This window comes from Staurois parvus, unplaced genomic scaffold (assembly GCF_062004578.1).
Source record: "Staurois parvus isolate SC_StPar_1 unplaced genomic scaffold, SC_StPar_1.0 ptg002860l, whole genome shotgun sequence".
NCBI classification, from domain to species: Eukaryota; Metazoa; Chordata; class Amphibia; order Anura; family Ranidae; genus Staurois; species Staurois parvus.
In genome coordinates, this window is record NW_028320656.1 from 83,191 (window position 1) to 103,392 (window position 20,202).

The 20,202-nt window shown below is 44.1% G+C and overlaps 1 protein-coding gene and 1 long non-coding RNA gene across 2 annotated transcripts; both read left to right on the plus strand.

Moving 5' to 3' along the window:
* Window positions 1–613: 613 nt before the first annotated feature.
* On the plus strand, window positions 614–1,715 carry LOC149429023 (uncharacterized). The gene is made up of 3 exons (XR_016310625.1): window positions 614–1,157; window positions 1,242–1,337; window positions 1,443–1,715. It is a non-coding gene; the product is annotated as an uncharacterized LOC149429023 (long non-coding RNA).
* A 3,875-nt stretch (window positions 1,716–5,590) lies between these two features.
* CYP8B1 (cytochrome P450 family 8 subfamily B member 1) lies at window positions 5,591–19,776 on the plus strand. Its single transcript, XM_089666818.1, has 2 exons — window positions 5,591–5,619; window positions 17,505–19,776. The coding sequence occupies exon 2, from the start codon at window positions 17,513–17,515 to the stop codon at window positions 19,046–19,048; it is 1,536 nt and encodes a 511-aa protein (XP_089522944.1). The 5' UTR covers window positions 5,591–5,619; window positions 17,505–17,512; the 3' UTR covers window positions 19,049–19,776.
* Window positions 19,777–20,202: the final 426 nt, after the last annotated feature.

The following is a 20,202-nucleotide window of genomic DNA, read 5'->3' on the forward strand; positions in this document are numbered from 1 at the left end:
GGGTCATTTTAGCAAGTAGAGTACCATATAAGGCAATATAGGGTAATGGTGAGGTAATGGTGAGTTTTTTTGAATTGATTTTTTGGAACCTTTAACATACCTTGAGTTATAACCTGTACTGGGGTACTGTATATGCGAATGAAATATGGATTTATCTGGACATAGTATGAATCTAATTATGTGATTCTTTCTATTTCCCACTATAGATTAAACTCCTATAATAACTAGATCAATACTATAATTAGGAAATTGAACTCTGTCTTGATGTCTTCCTGTTTGAACGATAATTATGATAATAATAATTTCTTTCCACTAATTTCTTTAAAGATGATCTGATTTACAGTAATATGGTCCCTCCTTTTTATTGCCAGCAGTCATTTTAAATTCAATATATGTGTTTCAATTCACTCTGGATATTTCAAATGTAGTGATACTCTTTCAACACAAGATGGCGAGGTGGAGACTCTTTGGTATGCAATTAGTGCACCATATAAGGCAAAGGACTGAAGTCCCCTCCCAGTTCTGACGAAGTCTGCGGTGATTGGCGGACGAAACGCGTCAACATATTGACGTCACTACGCTCGGCGTCTTCATAGGGTGCGGCGCCCACGAGGCGGGAAGGAACGGCGGTGTCACAGCTCCCTGCTAGGAAGGCACGAGACCCTCTGAAAACTACCATAAGGCTACTATTACAGCGGTTCGCAAACGGCAATCCCCTAGGGGAATATACCTTCCACCGGTGGCAAGTTATTTAAGCTTACAGCTGTTTAGATTTATAGAGCATATATGGAGTTAAGAAGGCATGTCATACGGGCCTAATCTACCCTATATACTTGGGGAATTTTTGGAAATCCTCTTCAGAGGATAATATACATATATATATATATATATACGCTATCCTACTTAGGCATTGTATGCTGTGACATAGCCATATCCTAATGAAACCGCTTCAATTTTCTCAAATTGAGTAATTTTTGGAAACCCTTCATTGGGTATATAGACTCAGGTACTCACGGCCTGCTACATACATATCACATGTGTTTGGAATTGACGTACTGTGACTACCTTGCTCCCCACCCCCATATGCACCTTTGAACAAGCATCAAGGACCTGATCCTATTTCAAGTCGACGGGAGTCTTCTTGATCTTTATTGATGGTAATATACCCATATTGTGTTCTTTGTTTTCAGGGTTTACTTGATGCCTGTGATCTATACATTTATTTTTATATATATCCCCAGAATCATTTGGTACTGTGGACTTTGTTTCACTTGGGGTGGCTACCCAGGAAGTCCCTACACTTGAGAAGCGGGTATGATAGTCTCATGACTGAGAAGGTAATAGAAGTGTCCACTAATTACTGTAGAGGGAGGCCTGGTGAGTCTTGGATGCGATTCGGCTCCTATATTTTTATACATACACTGTGTATTTTTGTGTTCCAGCTTCCACATACCAGGAGGCTCCTGACGTATATTGGGAACATATCTGCTGAATACATGGCTCACTCTAATACAAGCTGGAAATTCATGGAAACCTAGGAGAATTACCTCACCATTACTCTATATTGCCTTATATGGTACTCTATTTGCTAAAATGACCCTATAATGAAGACGCCAAGTGCTTTTTAACATGATTTTATTTGTTTGACATGTTCACCGTGCTCATGTTTAACCTCCTTATGATCTATGTGATCAAATAAAGTATTGTTAAAAATTTTTTGAATTCATATTACTCCGCGTGGATCATTTAGTAACCTTCTTTTTCAGGTAGGAGTGCTCTCGTCACACTACCATATTGTTTAGTATGCATTTTCTGGGTTTATGGATCCACACTTATACAAGTGAGTCGGAGATATGACAATGACACCAGTTATTCGTGTCATTTTAAGTGGCCTGTTTCTGCTCTATTTTTGTGATGTTAACAGCACCTCAAACACAGCCAACAGACGCACATTCCGCCAATCAGAACACCCGACCAAACACGGCCAGCAGACGCACATTCCTCCAATCAGGAGAACACCCGACCAAACGTGGCCAACAGACGCACATCCCTCCAATCAGAACACCCAACCAAACACGGCCAACAGAAGCGCATTCCTCCAATCAGGAGAACACCCGACCTAACACGGCCAACAGACGCACATTCCTCCAATCAGGAGAACACCCGACCAAACATGGCCAGCAGACGCACATTCCTCCAATCAGAACACCCAACCAAACACGGCCAACAGACGAGTATTCCTCCAATCAGGAGAACACCCGACCAAACACGGCCAACAGACGCACATTCCTCCAATCAGGAGAACACCCGACCAAACACGGCCAACAGACGCGCATTCCTCCAATCAGGAGAAAACCCGACCAAACACGGCCAACAGACGCACATTCCTCCAATCAGGAGAAAACCCGACCAAACACGGCCAACAGACGCACATTCCTCCAATCAGAACACCCAACCAAACACGGCCAACAGACGAGTATTCCTCCAATCAGGAGAACACCCGACCAAACACGGCCAACAGACGCACATTCCTCCAATCAGAACACCCGACCAAACAGGGCCAACAGACGCACAATCCTCCAATCAGGAGGGGAAATTGTGGGATATTTGTGCTAACAGGAGGATTTGGGTGGGGGCGGGGTTTTGTGCTGGGAAGAGTGAGGATTGGGGGGGGGATTTGAAATATGTGGGGGGGATTTGAGGGGGGTTTATACTAGGAGGGGCGATTTGGGGGAGGATTTGTGCTGGGATGGGGATTTGGGTGGGGGTGGGGATTTGTGCTGGGAAGAGTGAAGATTTGGGGGGGGGGAATATTGTACTAGGAGGGGTGGGTGAGGGGGATTTGTACTATGTGGGGGATTGAATTTGTACTATGTGGGGGGTTTATACTAGGAGGGGCGATTTGGGGGAGGATTTGTGCTGGGATGGGGATTTGGGTGGGGGTGGGGATTTGTGCTGGGAAGAGTGAGGATTTGGGGGGGGGGGTATTGTATTAGGAGGGGTGGGGTGGGGGGGAAATTGTACTATGTGGGGGGGGGGGGAATTTGTACTAGTAGGGAGGATATGAGGGGGATTTATACTAGGAGGGGTGATTTGGGGGAGGATTTGTGCTGGGATGGGGATTTGGGTGGGGATTTGTGCTGGGAAGGGTGAGGATTTTGGGGGGGATATTGTACTAGGAGGGGTGGGTGGGGGGGAATTTGTACTATGTGGGGGAGGGAATTTGTACTATGTGGGGAGTGGGGGATTTGTACTAGTAGGGGGGATTTGAGGGGGGTTTATACTAGGAGGGGCGATTTGGGGGAGGATTTGTGCTGGCATGGGGATTTGGGTGGGGGTGGGGATTTGTCCTGGGAAGGGTGAGGATTTGGGGGGGGGGGATGTTGTACTAGGAGGGGGGTGGGAGGGAATTTGTACTAATAGGGGGAATTTTAGGGGTGGCTGTACGGCAAGCAGATATACTGACAGGTCTGCAGGAGACATACATGGCATCATCGCTGGTGAATGTCTCCTTTAAGGACAACACTTTAAAGCGTTAGCAAAGTCCCTTTGAAAAAAAAAAAACCACGCTGACTGGCCGGGCCGCGGTGTTGTCACTCCCATGCGGGAGCCCAGGGCATGGCACGGGTATGCCAACCTTCAGTGCTCTGGTGATGGCTCCGGCTGCTGCTCTCTGGAATATCTCCCAAGTGGCTCACATTTAGCAGATATTCATTGTACCTCCAGGGAAGATTTATTATAAGCTCACCTGAAGATAAAAGTCAAAGAACGCACTTTACTGCCACCTTACCAGAAATGACAAAACCGTCCCGCTCTGTGCGTTCGCTAAAAAACAGACTACAGTGTTTCTGCAAATCTATACTCAGCAAATATGTCCCAGGAAATACACGGCTCAAAAAAATGAAAGGAACACTCTGAAAACCCATCAGATCTCAATGGGGAGGAATCTCCTGCTGGATCTCTATACTGACATGGACGGGGGATGGGCGAGGAATGTAAGGACGCCCCATCAGTTTATGGAAATGAAAATGATCGACCTACAGAGGACTGAATTCAAAGACCCCCCAAAAATCAAAGGGAAAAAATGATGCAACAGGCGAGTCCATTTTGCTGAAATGTCATCACAGCAACTCAGAATGGACCGAAACATGATATCCCAGAGGAGTTCTATTGGATTTAGGTCAGGTGAGCGTGGGGGCCATTCAATGGTATCAATTCCTTCATCCTCCAGGAACTGCCTGCATACTCTCACCACATGAGGCTGGGCATTGTCGTGTACCAGGAGGAATCCAGGACCCAATGCACCAGGAGGAACCCAGGACCCCCTGCACCAGGAGGAACCCAGGACCCACTGCACCAGGAGGAACCCAGGACCCACTGCACCAGGAGGAACTACTGCACCAGTGTAGGGTCTGACAATGGGTCCAAGGATTTCATCCCCATACCTAATGGTAGTCAGGGTGCCATTGTCTAGCCTGTAGAGGTCTGTGTGTCCCTCCATGGATATGCCTCCCCAGACCATCACTGACCCACCACCAAAACGCTCATGCTGAACCATGTTACAGGCAGCAGAACGTTCTCCATGGCTTCTCCAGACCCTTTCACGTCTGTCACGTGCTCTGGGTGAACCTGCTCTCATCTGTGAAAAGCACAGGACGCCAGTGGTGGACCTGCCAATTCTGGGGTTCAATGGCAAATGCCAATCCAGCTCTATGGTGCCGGGCAGTGAGCACAGGGCCCACTAGAGGATGTCGGGCCCTCAGGCCACCCTCATGAAGTCTGTTTCTGTTTGGTCAGAGACATTCACACCAGTGGCCTGCTGGAGGTCATTTTGTAGGGCTCTGGCAGGGATCATCCTGTTCCTCCTTGCACAAAGGAGCAGATACAGGTCCTGTTGATGGGTTAAGGACCTTCTATGGCCCTTTCCAGCTCTCCTAGAGTAACTGCCTGTCTCCTGGAATCTCCTCCATGCTCTTGAGACTGTGCTGGGAGACACAGCAAACCTTCTGGCAATGGGACGTATTGATGTGCCCTCCTGGAGGAGTTGGACTGCCTGTACAACCTCTGTAGGGTCCAGGTATGGCCTCATGCTACCAGTAGTGACACTGACCCTAGCCAAATGCAAAGCTAGTAAGAAACAGTCAGAAAAGATGAGTAGGGAAGAACACGTCAGTGGCCTCCACCTGTAAAACCATTCCTGTGTTGGGGGTTGTCTCATTGTTGCCCATCGAGTGTGCCTGTTGTTAATTTCATGAACACCAAAGCAGCTGAAACTGATTACCACCCCCTCTGCTACTTACCTGACCAGATCAATATCCTGAGAGTGTCATTGACCTGATTCTAGACTCTGATTACAAAGTCTTCCTTTCATTTGTTTGATCCGTGTATTTGCTCTGCAATCTTCCATTGTAAGTCATCTATATAGTCTGTGTGCTGAGTGGAAGTTTCGCCCATCAGATGGTAATGGATGAAATGTATTGCTGAGCGGAGTGGATTAGGAAGGGGTTAAACAGCTTGCAGCAGAGATAAGACGGGGAGTGGGGAGGGGCCTCTGTAGAATACCAGGAGGTTGTCACAGTGTCAGGCTCAGAGTAGCTGGGACCTCACTGGCAGCCGCAGGTAACTCTCCCATCTCTTCCTGATCTTTCTGCCAATTTTCTCTGCTTGCCATGTGTGCGTTAAGGAGCTGCAGCTCAACGACTTCTTCATTCCAGGCGTTACTTTCCGTCGCATCTTCGTCTCTGCAACAAATAATGATCCAGCCAGCCTCAATGGCCCCGTCGCAGGAATACACCGCGCCTAATGCGCAAGAAAACCAGTTACTATTATAATCTATGACGCTCATTGCATCTTTGTGTTGCGTTAGAGCAGTGTTTCTCAACTCTAGTCCTCATGGACCGCCAACAGGTCATGTTTTCAGGATTTCCATTATTTTGCACTGGTGATTTGATCAGTTTCACTGCCTTAGTAATTACCACAGCTGTTTCGTCTGAGGGAAATCCTGAAAACATGACCTGTTGGGGGTTCATGAGGACTGGAGTTGAGAAACACTGCGTTAGAGGGACGTGCGTTGCATTGATGAAAAATCCCGCCTAACCCCATGTTCACACCTAAGCATTTTCTGCAGCGTTTCGCGTTTTTCAGAAACGCAGTACGGTCCATTTAACATGATTTCCTATGGGACAGGTTCACATCTCCGCATTTTTACCCGGTGCGTTTTTTCAGAAAGGGTCAGGGACTTTTTTTTTAAACGCACAAAGTTGCGTTTTTGGTTCTATAGACTTCAATGGAAACGGTGAAAATGCAGAAAAGCATGTATTGTGTTTTTGCTGAGTTTTGCACTTTAAATCTGCCTAGCAACAAGAACAATTTTTAAAAAATGAAAATAAAAAAAATTGCAAAATGCAGGTGCAAAACGCAATGCAGAAACGGCTCAAACGCAACCTGCATAGGTGTGAACCTAGCCTGGTGCATCTGTGTCAGGGGCTGACTGACCATTCGGCAACTCGGGCACTGCCTGAGGGCCCGGGGTCAGTAGGGGGCCCCATGAAATGCCCCTGGTACCTTTTTTATAGGCTTTTTTGAGTGTGGTTGAGGACACAGGGGCCCCATGATCCCCTATTGCACAGGGGCCCCATGAATTGTCAGTTCGCTCCTGTTCTGTGTTTATTTTATTTTTTTTAAATGCGACAAGTTTTATTTACTGCGTTTTTGCTGCATTTTGCGTTTGAAAACTGCCTAGCAACAAGAAAAATTAAAAAAAAAGCAAAATGTGGCAAAAACGCAATGCAGAAACAGCTCAGACGCAACCTGCATAGGTGTGAACCTCGCTTGATGCATCTTCTGTGTTTATTTTTTTGTAAAATGCGCCTTGCCTGATAGGTGAGGATAACACAGAAAATGCACTAAAAAAAAATGCGAAACGTGTTTTATTTACTGCGTTTTTCTAGTCAGGCGGCGGTAACTCCCATGGAAGGGTGAAAATGAAAACGAAGAAGATGCATGTACAATGCATCTCGCACTGTTACATTTTAACGCAGCGCAATTCAAATCAGGCTAAAACTTAAAGATTGCGCTTCGAGGAAAGCACATGCGCGGGTTCTAGCATGATGGTGCAAATGGACCTTTTAGCCTCGGGTCACACCTATGCGTTTTCTGTAGCGCTTTGCGTTTTTCAGAAACTCAGTACAGTCCATTTAACATAATTTCCTATGGGACAGGTTCACATCTCCGCGTTTTCACCCGCTGCGTTTTTTCAGAAAGGGTCAGGGACTTTTTTTTAACACACAAAGTTGCGTTTTTGGTTCTATAGACTTCAATGGAAACAGTGAAAATCGCAGAAAAGCATGTATTGCGTTTTTGCTGCATTTTGCATTTGAAATCTGCCTAGCAACAAGAAAAATTTTAAAAATTAAAAAAAAAAGCAAAATGTGGCAAAAACGCAATGCAGAAACGGCTCAGACGCAACCTGCAAAGGTGTGAACCTCGCTTGATGCATCTTCTGTGTTTATGTTTTTGTAAAATTGCGCCTTGCCTGATAAGTAAGGGTAACACAGAAAATGCACTAAAACAATGCAACACGTTTTATTTACTGCGTTTTTGTTGCATTTTGCGTTTGAAATCTGCCTAGAAACAAGAAAAATTTTAAAAATGAGAAAAAAAAAGCAAAATGCGGCACAAATGCAGGTGCAAAAACGCGTTCTATAGACTTCAATGGAAACGGAGAAAATGCAGAAAAGCATGTATTGCGTTTTTGCTGCATTTTTCGTTTGAAATCTGCCTAGCAACAAGAAAAGAAAAATGCAAAATGTGGCAAAAATTCAGGTGCAAAAACGCAATGCAGAAACGGCTCAAACGCAACCTGCATAGGTGTGAACCTAGCCTGATGCATCTTCTGCATGGTGCAAATGGACCTTTCAGCCTTGGTTCATACCTCTGCGTTTTGTTTTTTTTGTTTGTATTTCAATGTTTTTATTCATTTATAAACAGTTTTTAAGGCTACGTTCACACTAGCGTTGTCAGCAGGTGGCAGACAGGCGTTTGGGAAGCGTTTTTACCGTTTTCCAAACGGCTCGGAAAATTCTGCACATTGCAGCACATAGCGCTGTTCACACGGGAGCGTTAGCGTTGCGGCAAAACGGACGCCTCTGGTCGAGTCAGGAGGACTCTGCAAACGCCCAGCTGGCAGAGGGCGGAGCAGGCTGCAGGTCTAGACCAAGAACAGTCCACTTTGGTCATCCTGTGGTGCTGGGGGCGGGACACACACACACGATGTCATTGGCTGTTAGTTCGACTGTGGTCATAACAACCAATCACTGCAGGAGAAGGGGGGACCTGTGTTAGGGGTCCAGATAGAACTGTGATGTCTAAATTAGAGAATTTTAGGTTTTTTTTGTAATTATTCCAGGTATTGATATAATTCTGATTATTTATGCAGCGTTTAGCATATTGTACATTCACACCAGTCCCCGCCCCCAAGGAGCTTACAATCTAAAGTCACAGAACAGATACACCTACTAGGGCCAGTCTTAGACAGGAAACAATTGAACTACCAACAGGTATTTGGAGGGTAGGAGGAGAATGGCGTATCCAGAGGAATCTTACACAAGCAGAGAGAGAACATGCAAACTCCATGCAGATAGTGTCCTTGTCAGGATTCAAACCAAGGACCCCACCGCAGAGAATGCAAAAGTGAATCTCATTCATATTTTATCTGTTGGCACCAGGGGCGGACTGACAACTCATGGGGCCCCCTGGCAATAGGGGATCATGGGGCCCCTGTGTCCTTGCCCAAACTCAAAAAAGCCTATGAAAAAGGTACCAGGGGCATCTCATGGGGCCCCCAACTGACTCTGGGCCCTCGGGCAGTGCCCGAGTTTCCAAATGGTCAGTCCGCCCCTGGTTGGCACTGCCTTTGTCTAGAATCTGCGTATATTCTGCTCTCTTCAGCTTTTATTTGTTAAATCTACTTCAAAGGTTTTCCGGAATCTCGTGTTTGAAGTCTGCATGAACTTTCAGCTTCAATCAGCTAAATACATTCCCGGAGCAGCAAAGCAAAAAGTGTGCGAAGGTTGGATTTCTATAGAAAGCAGCCACAGCCTGTGAACAGAAAAGCCTGTCCCCTGCCTGCATGCTGCGGAGAAAGACTCTTGCTCTGTGTGGAAGCAGCGGTCTCTCTACAGAGGTCCAACATACCCTCCTACTGTGTCAGGGCTAGGGCTCTCCAATCGGTAAAGCTCATGCTGCCTGCTGATTGGAGAGCTATAGCCCTGACCAGGGGCGAACTGACAACTCATGGGGCCCCCTGGCAATAGGGGATCATGGGGCCCCTGTGTCCAAGCTCAAAAAAGCCTATGAAAAAAGGTACCAGGGGCATCTCATGGGGCCCCCTACTGACCCTGGGCCCTCGGGCAGTGCCTGAGTTTCCAAATGGTCAATCCGCCCTTGAGCTCTACTTCATGGTAGCCTTGAGTTCAGAGTTATTGTGATCGCCATCGAATTTCTACATTCGGGATGAGCTGAGGGCACGTGGGTTTGGGGCAGGATAGGCAAACATTACTAAAGTTCTGGTGGCAAATCCGAGCCCCATCTGTTGTGAAGGAGGAGAGGACAGTGGCAGTATCTGGGTGACAGTGGCAGTATCTGGGTGACAGTGGCAGTATCTGGGTGACAGTGGCAGTATCTGGGTGACCCCCTTTTGTTAAAGCGGGCTTACAGATTTTGATAAACCCACCCACCTGCAGGCCCCAACAACCACCAAACCAGGGTTGTTTGATTGGAGAGCTATAGCCCTGACCAGGGGCGGACTGACAACTCATGAGGCCCCCCGGGCAATAGGGGATCATGGGGCCCCTGTGTCCTTGCCCAAACTCAAAAAAGCCTATGAAAAAGGTACCAGGGGCATCTCATGGGGCCCCCTACTGACCCCGGGCCCTCGGGCAGTGCCCGAGTTTCCAAATGGTCAGTCCGCCCCTGACCCTGCAGGATGGTGTGCTGGACCTTTGCAGAGAGACCACCGCTTCCACACTGAAAGCAAGGGTCCTGCAGCATGCTGAGCAGATAATCACTTTGATCCTTTTTTTTTTTCCTCCCGTTCTCTATTCCCTTTTTATATGTTTAAAAGAATCTGTCGTGTCTAGTTGGGTGAACTATGCAGCTACCTGTATGTACTTGTTAGAGCCGGGAATGTTCTAAAACATAGATTTGTCAAGAAGCCAAAACAATAAATATTCCGCCTGAATCAATGTTTGAGCAGAACGAATAAAAATCAGTTTATATAGGACGTATTTATCAACGCTGGCCGCAAAACTCACATTGAGCCCCGGATTCACACTGATGTGGTGTGGAATTCGCAGCGTTTTCTGTTCAAATTACGCACTGCATCACGGTTGCACCCCCTTCCTGCAAACTGCTGCGAGGGTGTATGTTCAGTTAACAACACCCCGAAAGCGGTCCGCAAAACGCGGTGCGATGTGCAGAATTGTGCTCACAGTTTGATTTGTGTGATTATATGCACTATAAGAAAATAATTTGGATTTGAATATATATATATATATATATATATATATATATATATATATATATATATATATATATATATATATATATATATATATATATATATATATATATATATAATTTTTTTTTTTTTTTGCAAAAAAGGTTTTTGAAGTGTATTTTGGTTGCACGGGGTGATTATTGCTATTATTATTATTATTATTAAGGTAATGCACTAGATATTATTTTTTTTTTTACTTCGAGGTGCGTTTTGGATGAAATAGGAGTCAATCCTTTTATTGGATGAAAAGAGTCGAAAAATTTTGGGATCTTTGTGGACACTATTTTGGACATCTTTTTGATCAGTTGGACTTTATTGTATATTATATGTTTAAAATTAATTCATTTATTTATTTTACTTAATTTCTGTAATTTCACAAAAAAGGTTTTATATGTATTATTGCACTTTCTAGGGAGGAAGTATTGACTTTTTGAGGGTTTAAAAAGGAGAAGGGTATATATTGATTGATGTGCAGAACTGGATCACATAGGTGTGAATACCCGTGCGATCCGATTCTAGTGCAGACCCAAGAAAAGGGTCCTGCGTGTTTTTGGTGTGGACGCGGTGCGATTAGAGCCATACAAAATGTACGACTCCGATCGCACCACACGCAAATCGCATGTGATTGGCACAGGAATGCGGTTCCTGTGCGAATCACGAGATATACCGCACCGCATATATGTGAACCTGGGCTAAGGCTCTAATTACGTCGTGCAAATTCCCACGCTTAAATCGAATGTTCGGTGTAACACTGAGAGACAGAATAGCAACAACAAATTCAGCAGAAATGCGTCTAACAAATGACTGATTTGCATGTTCATGAGGGAAATAAGTATTTGATCCCCTATCATTCAGCAGGATTTCTGGCTACCAGGTGTCTTTCATACAGGTAACAAGCTGAGATTAGAAGCAGTCTCTTAAAGGGAGTGCTGCTAATCTCATTTGTTACCTGTAGGGTGGTCAGGAAGCTGTTAAATTTTAATGGCTTTTTTTTTTTTTTTAATTTTGCCCAGAGTTGGGAACACTTCTCTAACCCTGGGTGGTGAGTCTTAGGTTTACGTCTATACCACTAAATACTATGCGGTGCAAGGAATAAGGACATATGCCGGCCATACATTGGTCGAAATTCGACCGATTTTTCGTCCAAAAATTGGACCTAAGAATAATCGACTAATTTTCGCTCTATTAGTAGGCCAATGGCACCAAACGATTTTTGTGGTTCCTCCCCTTTTTGGTGAACGGGCATGTTGGAAAATTTGTGAAAAACGACCGATTTTTCAACTCAATGACGGTCAAATCGTACGATTGTTTTTCTGAAAAGAATATGCGCATGAGCCGTGACCTGGAAGGAACAGACGTTTCTCTTGTTATATGGGGTGAACTTTATGACTTGGTCGACCGATTTTCGAAATCATTGATGGCGCCATCGGGTTACCGAGCAAACGATGTTTTCGATTTTTGGACAAAAAATCATTCAGGGTTCGACCCATGTATGGCCTGCATTACCCTTTAAATGGAGTGTTCATGGAGAAAGCACGTCCACACATGGGTCCCTTATGCGGGCCATAGACAAGATGAAAAACGACCGAAAATTGGCCGAAAAAAAAAAATCGATCATTAGTGCAGTAATCGGACGGCCGTTTTTCGTGATTTTTGACCTTTTAGATTATCGGTCCTGCTGGAAAATAATCGGCCAAATTTGTCGTTCTGCTGATTTTCGCGGCAATGATGGACAAATTTGCCGATCTTTTTCCGATATTTAAAAATACGCATGAGCAGTGACATGAAAGAAGAAGGAAAAGAATAAAAGGAACAAAACAGAATAAGAATGAGAAGAGAAATAGAATATGAAGAAGAAGTAGAAAAAGAAGAAATAGAATATGAAGAAGTAGAAAAAAAAGAATTTCAGTCCGATTATTATATTTGACATTTAAAAGTATAGCAACATTGTATCTATTTGTATCCGAATAGAAACATCTGTATCCGAAATGTATACAAATAGATACAATTTTGCAACTTTTTCTGCTTCTGCATATTCTATTTCTTCTTTTTATTCGTATTCTATTTCTTCTTCTTCTGCATATTCTATTTCTTCTTCTTCTTCTTCATATTCTATTTCTTCTGCTTCTGCATATTCTGTTTTCTTCTTCTTCATATTCTATTTCTTCCTCTTCTGCATATTCTATTTCTTCTTCTTTTTCTGCATATTCTATTTCTTCTTTTTATTCGTATTCTATTTCTTCTTCTACTTCATATTCTATTTCTTCTTCTTCATATTCTATTTCCTCTTCATATTCTATTTCTTCTTCTTCTTCATATTCTATTTCTTCTTCTTCTTCATATTCTATTTCTTCTACTTCTGCATATTCTATTTCTTCTTTTTATTCGTATTCTATTTCTTCTTCTTCTGCATATTCTATTTCTTCTTTTTATTCGTATTCTATTTCTTCTACATATTCTATTTCTTCTACATATTCTATTTCTTCTTCATATTCTATTTCTTCTTCTTCTGCATATTCTATTTCTTCCTCTTCTGCATATATTCTATATAATTGCCGGCCGTAGACGGGACGAAAATCAGCCGATTTGTCAGCTGATTGAACGACCGATTTTTCGATTTTCAAAAAGAAAAACGGCCGGTTTTCTCCCCGTCTATGGCCTGCATTACTGCGCTTATTTATGGAGCAGACAGGAAGCCAACAACCATAAGGAATACAATGACAGCACATTCCAGCAGGCCAGGAAATCCCTCTACTCCTACATTCCTATCTCAGGAAGAGTTCTATATACGTTCAGAAAAGGACACATGTAGATATTACCCCAGAAAGCCAGACTATAGCTAAATAATATATCTAACAGCATTTTATTTTGGATGGAGTAAGGAGGGTTAGAACCCCTAACTTTTTTTTAAAAATTTCTATTGCGTTTCGGATGGGGAGATTCTCCCGCTATTTGGGTCTGTTCATAAAACATTTGTTGCATGGATGTCAGAAGCATTCGTGAATGCTGATCAGAATGTACCCGTAATTCTTGTAAGAGATTAATGCTGGGATTTGTAGCTCCATCTAGTGGCCATAATGCAGTATGATTTTTTGAAACGCCGCAATGAGAAAACTATACTGCGATATGGCCACTAGACGGAGACAAAGATCCCAGCCTCAATTTTACAAAAACGACAGTCGAATTTCATGCAGGAATGCTTCTGATATTTGTGCAACTGTGTATGCTGGTGACCACTGTTCATAGAATATTAGATATATATTGTATGTGTGTATATATATATATATATATATATATATATATATATAATAGAATAAATGTTAGTTTTTTTCAGAAGGAGAGGAGGAAATCATCCATTGGGGACAACTGCCTAATGGGGGTTCTGTTCACAGATTTATTTATTTTTTTTTTTTTCTGATTTCCTGTTGGGATTTGAGACAGGAAGCGATGGTCAATCTGCCCAATGGGACACTGTCAAATAAACAAAACAAAAAAAACCTTGACTAAGTTCTAACCATTCCCCACTCTATCTATAACAAAGCAGAAACATTTTAACTTTGGAGTTTAACCCCTTTTGCACTCTGCCCTGATGTCCCTTTTAACAGGGTCTTCATGTCCTAGAGATGGGAAGGACCAGCCAATCACATGACTGCTGTGATTTGCTGTCACAGTGGTCACGTGATTGGCAGCCGGCTCCCAATCAGTAGAGATCGAGAGCTCTCTTAGACAGCTCGGTCACTGTTCTGGGATCATGTGATGGGCATACTCTCAGCATAGAAAGCTCTTCCACCCATTGGTGTACGTGCAGCTTTTTTTTTTTTAAGCTGAACAAATCAAATATAACTTTGTTTTCAGTAATGAATTATTACTTTTTTATGTGTAGGCACCTAAATTCGACCTGGAATCAACCTCTACAGCAGACCTCAGGGAGGGTGTGGGAGAAGAAGCACAAGGAGCGTGCAACTCAAAGCAGAAGCATGCAAGGAGGTGGAGAGAGCAGAGGCTGCTGATAAGGGGGTAGCATAGGGCCCATGTACCTTCAGTTCAATGAAGGGCCCATAAAGTGTTACGGCAGTTCACCAGACTGGAACGAAGATCCCCTGTGACTCCCCTCTGCTTTGCAGCCATCTCCTCCTCTACCTCCCGCTTGGTTCCAGTAATTGTGTCGTCCCCCCCCCCCACTATTCTGATCCAACCCCTCCACAATCGGATCCCCACTTCCTGCAGCTCTGTTCCCCATGTGTGCCCCAACCTGCACTGCTACTGATTGGCATGATGGAGAAGAGGGAAGGCCAGTACACATCCATATTTACTGGCCGCTTCACTTCCTGAATGAACAAAATAAGCAACGGGTACCGATCGTTGCTGTATTCATTTGTAACTGAAGCATAGGGAACTGCATTTACTATGCTTCATTTTGTGAATGAACAAGTCGCTTCTGCACCCTGTTCCTTCATCCTAAAGTACAGCTTTGGCTACAGAGAAGGGTTATGAGGAATCTATGTCCTCCATCTTTGTCTCTGTCTCAAAAGTGAGTAAGTAAATGTAAAACTACAGTAGAGCAGACCAGTGTCTCAACTTTTTTTTAGTCAAGGCACCCTCTAAAATTAGTCCCGAGGCACCCTTTAAAATTATGGACAGTCTTGAGGCACCCCATTCTAAAATTTAAAAAACTATTCTAATAGTTTTCTATAGGAACCAACATCCACACATGTAGGACACCCAACGCTAGAGGCGATTCATTCTTCCAAATTAATTACACTTTTGCACACTGGTCCTGACTAGTATCCCAGTGTTTCTCTCAGTTTTTCTCCATCGCTGAGCTAATGTGACTCCAGCACTGATGGAGAAGGGCGGGGGAGGGTCAAACTAGGATGCTGTGCAGGCAACCGACATCTTCCTTATCATCTGATGATGTCATTGGTTGTCAGGCTAGAAGGCCATAATGATGCTCAATGAAAACCCATGGCTTTGAGTAACTAAAAGGCCGGCTTGTTCCACCCGATGGCTTGTATACACGTTTTGTGCAACTTTTAGACATTTTGCCAAGGCACCATTGAAGAAACCTCAAGGCACCCCGGGGTTCCTGGGCACCCTGGTTGAGAAAGGCTGGAGTAGAGAATACACTAGAGCTGTGATGTTTACATTTTAGATGGACAGAAATACTAATTCTTTAGCAGGTAAACCCGCTCCCACATACAGTTGCAAGAAAAAGTATGTGAACCCCTTGGGATTACGTGGAGTTTTGCATGAATTGGGCATAAAATGTGCTCTGAACGTCATCTAAGTCACAACAATAGAAGAACACAGTCTGCTGAACATAATACTACACACACATTAGATGTTGCCATGGTTTAATTGCACATAACATGTAAACATTCACAGTGCAGGGAGGAAAAAGTATGTAAACCTTTGGACTTAATAACTGGTTGACCCTCCTTTGGCAGCAATAACCTCAACCAAACGTTTCCTGTAGTTGCAGATCAGACCTGCACAACGATCTGGAGTCATTTTGGACCACTCCTCTTCACAAAACTGTTTCAGTGTAGCAATATTCTTGGGATGTCTGGTGTGAATCGCTCTCTTAAGGTCATGCCACAGCATTTCAATGGGGTTGAGGTCAGGACTCTGACTGGGCCACTCCAGAAGGCGTATTCTGTGCTGTTGCAGCCATTGTTTTGTTGAATTACTTGTATGCTTTGGGTCATTGTCCTGTTGCATCACCCATCCTCTGCGGAGCTTCAGTTGGCGGACAGATGGTTGTACGTTTTCCTGCAAAATGTCTTGGTAAACTTTGGAATTCATTTTCCCATCAATGACAACAATCCGTCCAGGCCCTGAGGCAGCAAAGCAGCCCCAAACCATGATGCTCCCTCCGCCATGTTTCACAGTGGGGATGAGGTTTTGATGTTGGTGTGCTGGGCCTTTTCTTCTCCACACATAGTGTTGTGTGTTCTTCCCAAACAACTCAATCTTGGTTTCATCTGTCCACAGTATATTTTGCCAGTAGTGCTGTGGAACATCCAGGTGCTCTTTTGCAAACTTCAAACGTGCTGCAATATTCTTTTTGGACAGCAATGGCTTCCTCCGTGGTGTCCTCCCATGTACTCCATTCTTGTTTAATGTTTTCCTTATTGTAGATGTGTCAACAAAAATGTTAGCATGTGCCAGAGATTTCTGTAGGTCTTTAGCTGACACTCTGGGATTCTTCTTTACCTCATGCAGCATTCTGCACTGTGCTCTTGCAGTCATTTTTAGAGGACGACCACGCCTAGGGAGAGTAGCAACAGTGCTAAACTTTCTCCATTTGTAGACAGTCTGTCTTACCGTGGACACATGAACATCAAGGCTTTTGGAGATACATTTGTAACCCTTTCCAGCTTCATGCAAGTCAACAATTCTTCATTGTAGGTCTTCTGAGAGCTCTTTTCTGCGAGGCATGGTTCACATCAGACAGTGCTTCTTGAAACCAGTAAACCCAAAACAGGTGTGTGTTTTTTAAGGGCAGGACAGCTGTCAGCAACACATCCAATATCATCACACTGATTGGAGTCAAGGTTGGCTCACTCCTGGCTCCAATTAGCTCTGGGAGAAGTCATTAAGCTAGGGCCTCACATACTTTTTCCTTCCTGCACTGTGAATGTTTACATGTTATGTGCAATTAAACCATGGCAACATCTAATGTTTGTGTAGTATTATGTTCAGCAGACTGTGTTCTTCTATTATTGTGACTTAGATGATGTTCAGAGCACATTTTATGCCCAATTCATGCAAATCTCCACGTAATCCCAAGGGGTTCACATACTTTTTATTGCAACTGTACAGTATGTATTGCCTCTGTTTTATTTCACAGATCACTTTAACATATCACTTTTATCTGCAAACCTCATACAATGTCCTATTTTGAATTGGATGAATATAAAATATATTGTGTTCTCTTTTGCAGCCTCCAAGATGGCTCTGTTACTCCCAATCCTCCTGGCTTTATTGGCCTCGGTTCTTGGAGGCCTCTACATGTTGGGAATGTTCCGGAAAAGAAAACCCAATGAGCCGCCATTAGACAAAGGAACCATCCCATGGTTGGGATACGCCCTTGAGTTCCGTAACAGCACAGCCGCCTTCTTGAAGAGGATGCAGAAGAAACACGGAGACATTTTCACAGTTCAGATCGCCGGCTATTATTTCACGTTTGTAACAGATCCACTCTCCTTTGGTCCCATCGTCAAGGAAGCCAGGACAAAGCTGGACTTTGAGCAGTTTGCTGCAGAGTTGGTTGCCAGGGTGTTCGGCTACCATCCTATATCTAATGACCACAAGATGCTGGAGAAATCTAGTACAAAACACCTGATGGGTGATGGCCTTGTGCTCATGACACAAGCTATGATGGACAACCTCCAAAACTTGATGCTCCATAATGTTGGCTCCGGAAATGGTGAAAAAAAATGGCACCAGGATGGCCTTTTCCACTATAGCTACAACATTGTCTTCCGAGCCGGCTACCTAGCTTTATTTGGGAATGAACCAACTAAAAGCAAAGGTGATGTGGAAATGGCTAAGAAGCAAGACCGTGAGCTCTCAGATGAACTGTTTCGTGAGTTCAGAAAGTACGACAAATTGTTCCCACGTCTGGCTTACGCCGTCCTGACACCTAAAGGCAAGTTGGAAGCTGAACGGCTGAAGAAGCTGTTCTGGAACATGCTTTCCATAAAGAAAACTCTACAGAAGGAAAATATCAGTGGGTGGGTCACCGATCAGTTCCAGTTTAGGGCTGAGAATGGGATGCCAGAATATATGCAAGACAGATTCATGTTTCTGCTTCTTTGGGCCTCTCAGGGTAACACTGGACCTGCGTGCTTCTGGCTTCTTCTTTTCCTCATGAAAAACCCAGAAGCTATGCAGGCTGTAAGTGAAGAAGTTCAAAAAGTTCTTAAAGAAACTGGGCAAGAAGTCAAACCAGGCGGACCACTCGTCAACCTCAGCAGAGATATGCTGCTGAAGACCCCTGTTCTGGACAGTACTGTGGAAGAAAGCCTACGTCTTACAGCTGCTCCTGTGTTAATAAGGGCTGTCAAGGAGAACCTGAACCTCAAGATGGCCAATGGAAGAGAATATGCCATCCGGAAAGGTGACCGTGTAGGGCTTTTCCCGTACATTGCAGTGCAAATGGACCCAGAGGTCCACCCTGAACCTGAGAAGTTCAAGTACAACCGCTTCCTCAACGAGGATGGCAGCAAAAAGACTGAATTCTACAAAAATGGAAAACGATTGAAGTATTTCACAATGCCATGGGGAGCCGGCACCACCATTTGCCCCGGGCGTTTCTTCGCAGTCAATGAACTCAAACAATTTGTGTTTTTGATGCTCTTGTATTTTGAGTTTGAGCTTGTGAATCCCAAGGAAGAGATTCCACCCATTGATGAAAGTCGTTGGGGCTTTGGAACCATGCAACCCACCGAAGATGTTCAGTTCAGATACAGGTTACGTTATTAGACCAAGAAGACAAAAATCATCTGCAAGAATCCTTTCTACAGTTGAGAGGTATTCTGACTGCCACACACCTCACGTGGCCGTGTGGTTAAAATTTAGAAACAGCCTCAGCTCACTCTGTCAAAGCTATGTCCCCACCGCATTCCGTCCCATCCCTGAGCTTGCTTATGGACCTCCATGATTAAGCCCCTGGGGTGGGGTGAAATGTGTGGGGCATGTCTTTGATGGAGTGAGCTGAGTCTGCTTCTGCTAATCATATGGCCAGCTGAAGTGTGGCGACCATATCTCTTTTCAACTCTGTGTGCCTTGAGTCGGTGCAGACGCCTCCTCAGCCAGCACCCTCAATGACAGCGGCATCCATCCCATCAGACACCGGCAGCCTGAGCAGGGGACCCTAAACTACCTGGGCTCATAAAAAACATTTCTACTTTTTTTTACAAAAACAAACACTTAAAATTTTGGGGAAGTGATTGACAGATTTTTGACCGATGCTGTTAACAATCATTCCGGTCCAGGAGAAGCTGCAATTCTTTGAAATTAATTGAAGTGAACTAGTGAATTAAATTAATTGAAGTGAAAAAAAACAAAAAAACAAAGTAAGCGTAAAATTATTTTGTAAAAAGAGATTTTTTTTTCCTTTTTGTTACTGATAAAAGGATTTCGATCCACAAAAGCGTAAAAAAATAAAAAGTTGAATATATACATTGTGAGAAATAAAACAATTACATGTTTGCATACTGTATTTATTTCAATATCATCCATATAACCCATGGCTAACTTTTCTATAGGCTGACCTGTGTTATGACCTGCTACAGTAGTCTTACCTATACTCCCCATTTACAAAATTCCAGCACCAACATGGGTGATACCGGCCATAAAAGAGACGGGTTGCCAATGCTGATGTTGAAATCGACACCCCTGAAAGGTAACGTGGGTTCCCCTGAGGAGCAGAGTCTGACAACCTGGTCTTCACCCATTATAGAGTGATGGACTGGTGACCTTAGCGGACCCCAAGGCTACTTTGCTGTCTGCTGTCACCAGGTCACGGCCCTCAGGGTCGCCCCACCAAGGGGTCACAGGAACAGAGTGGCTACAATGTGGCGACAAGGTATGAAATAGCAGAAAATCAAAGTTCAGGCAGAGGTCAGGGCTGGCAG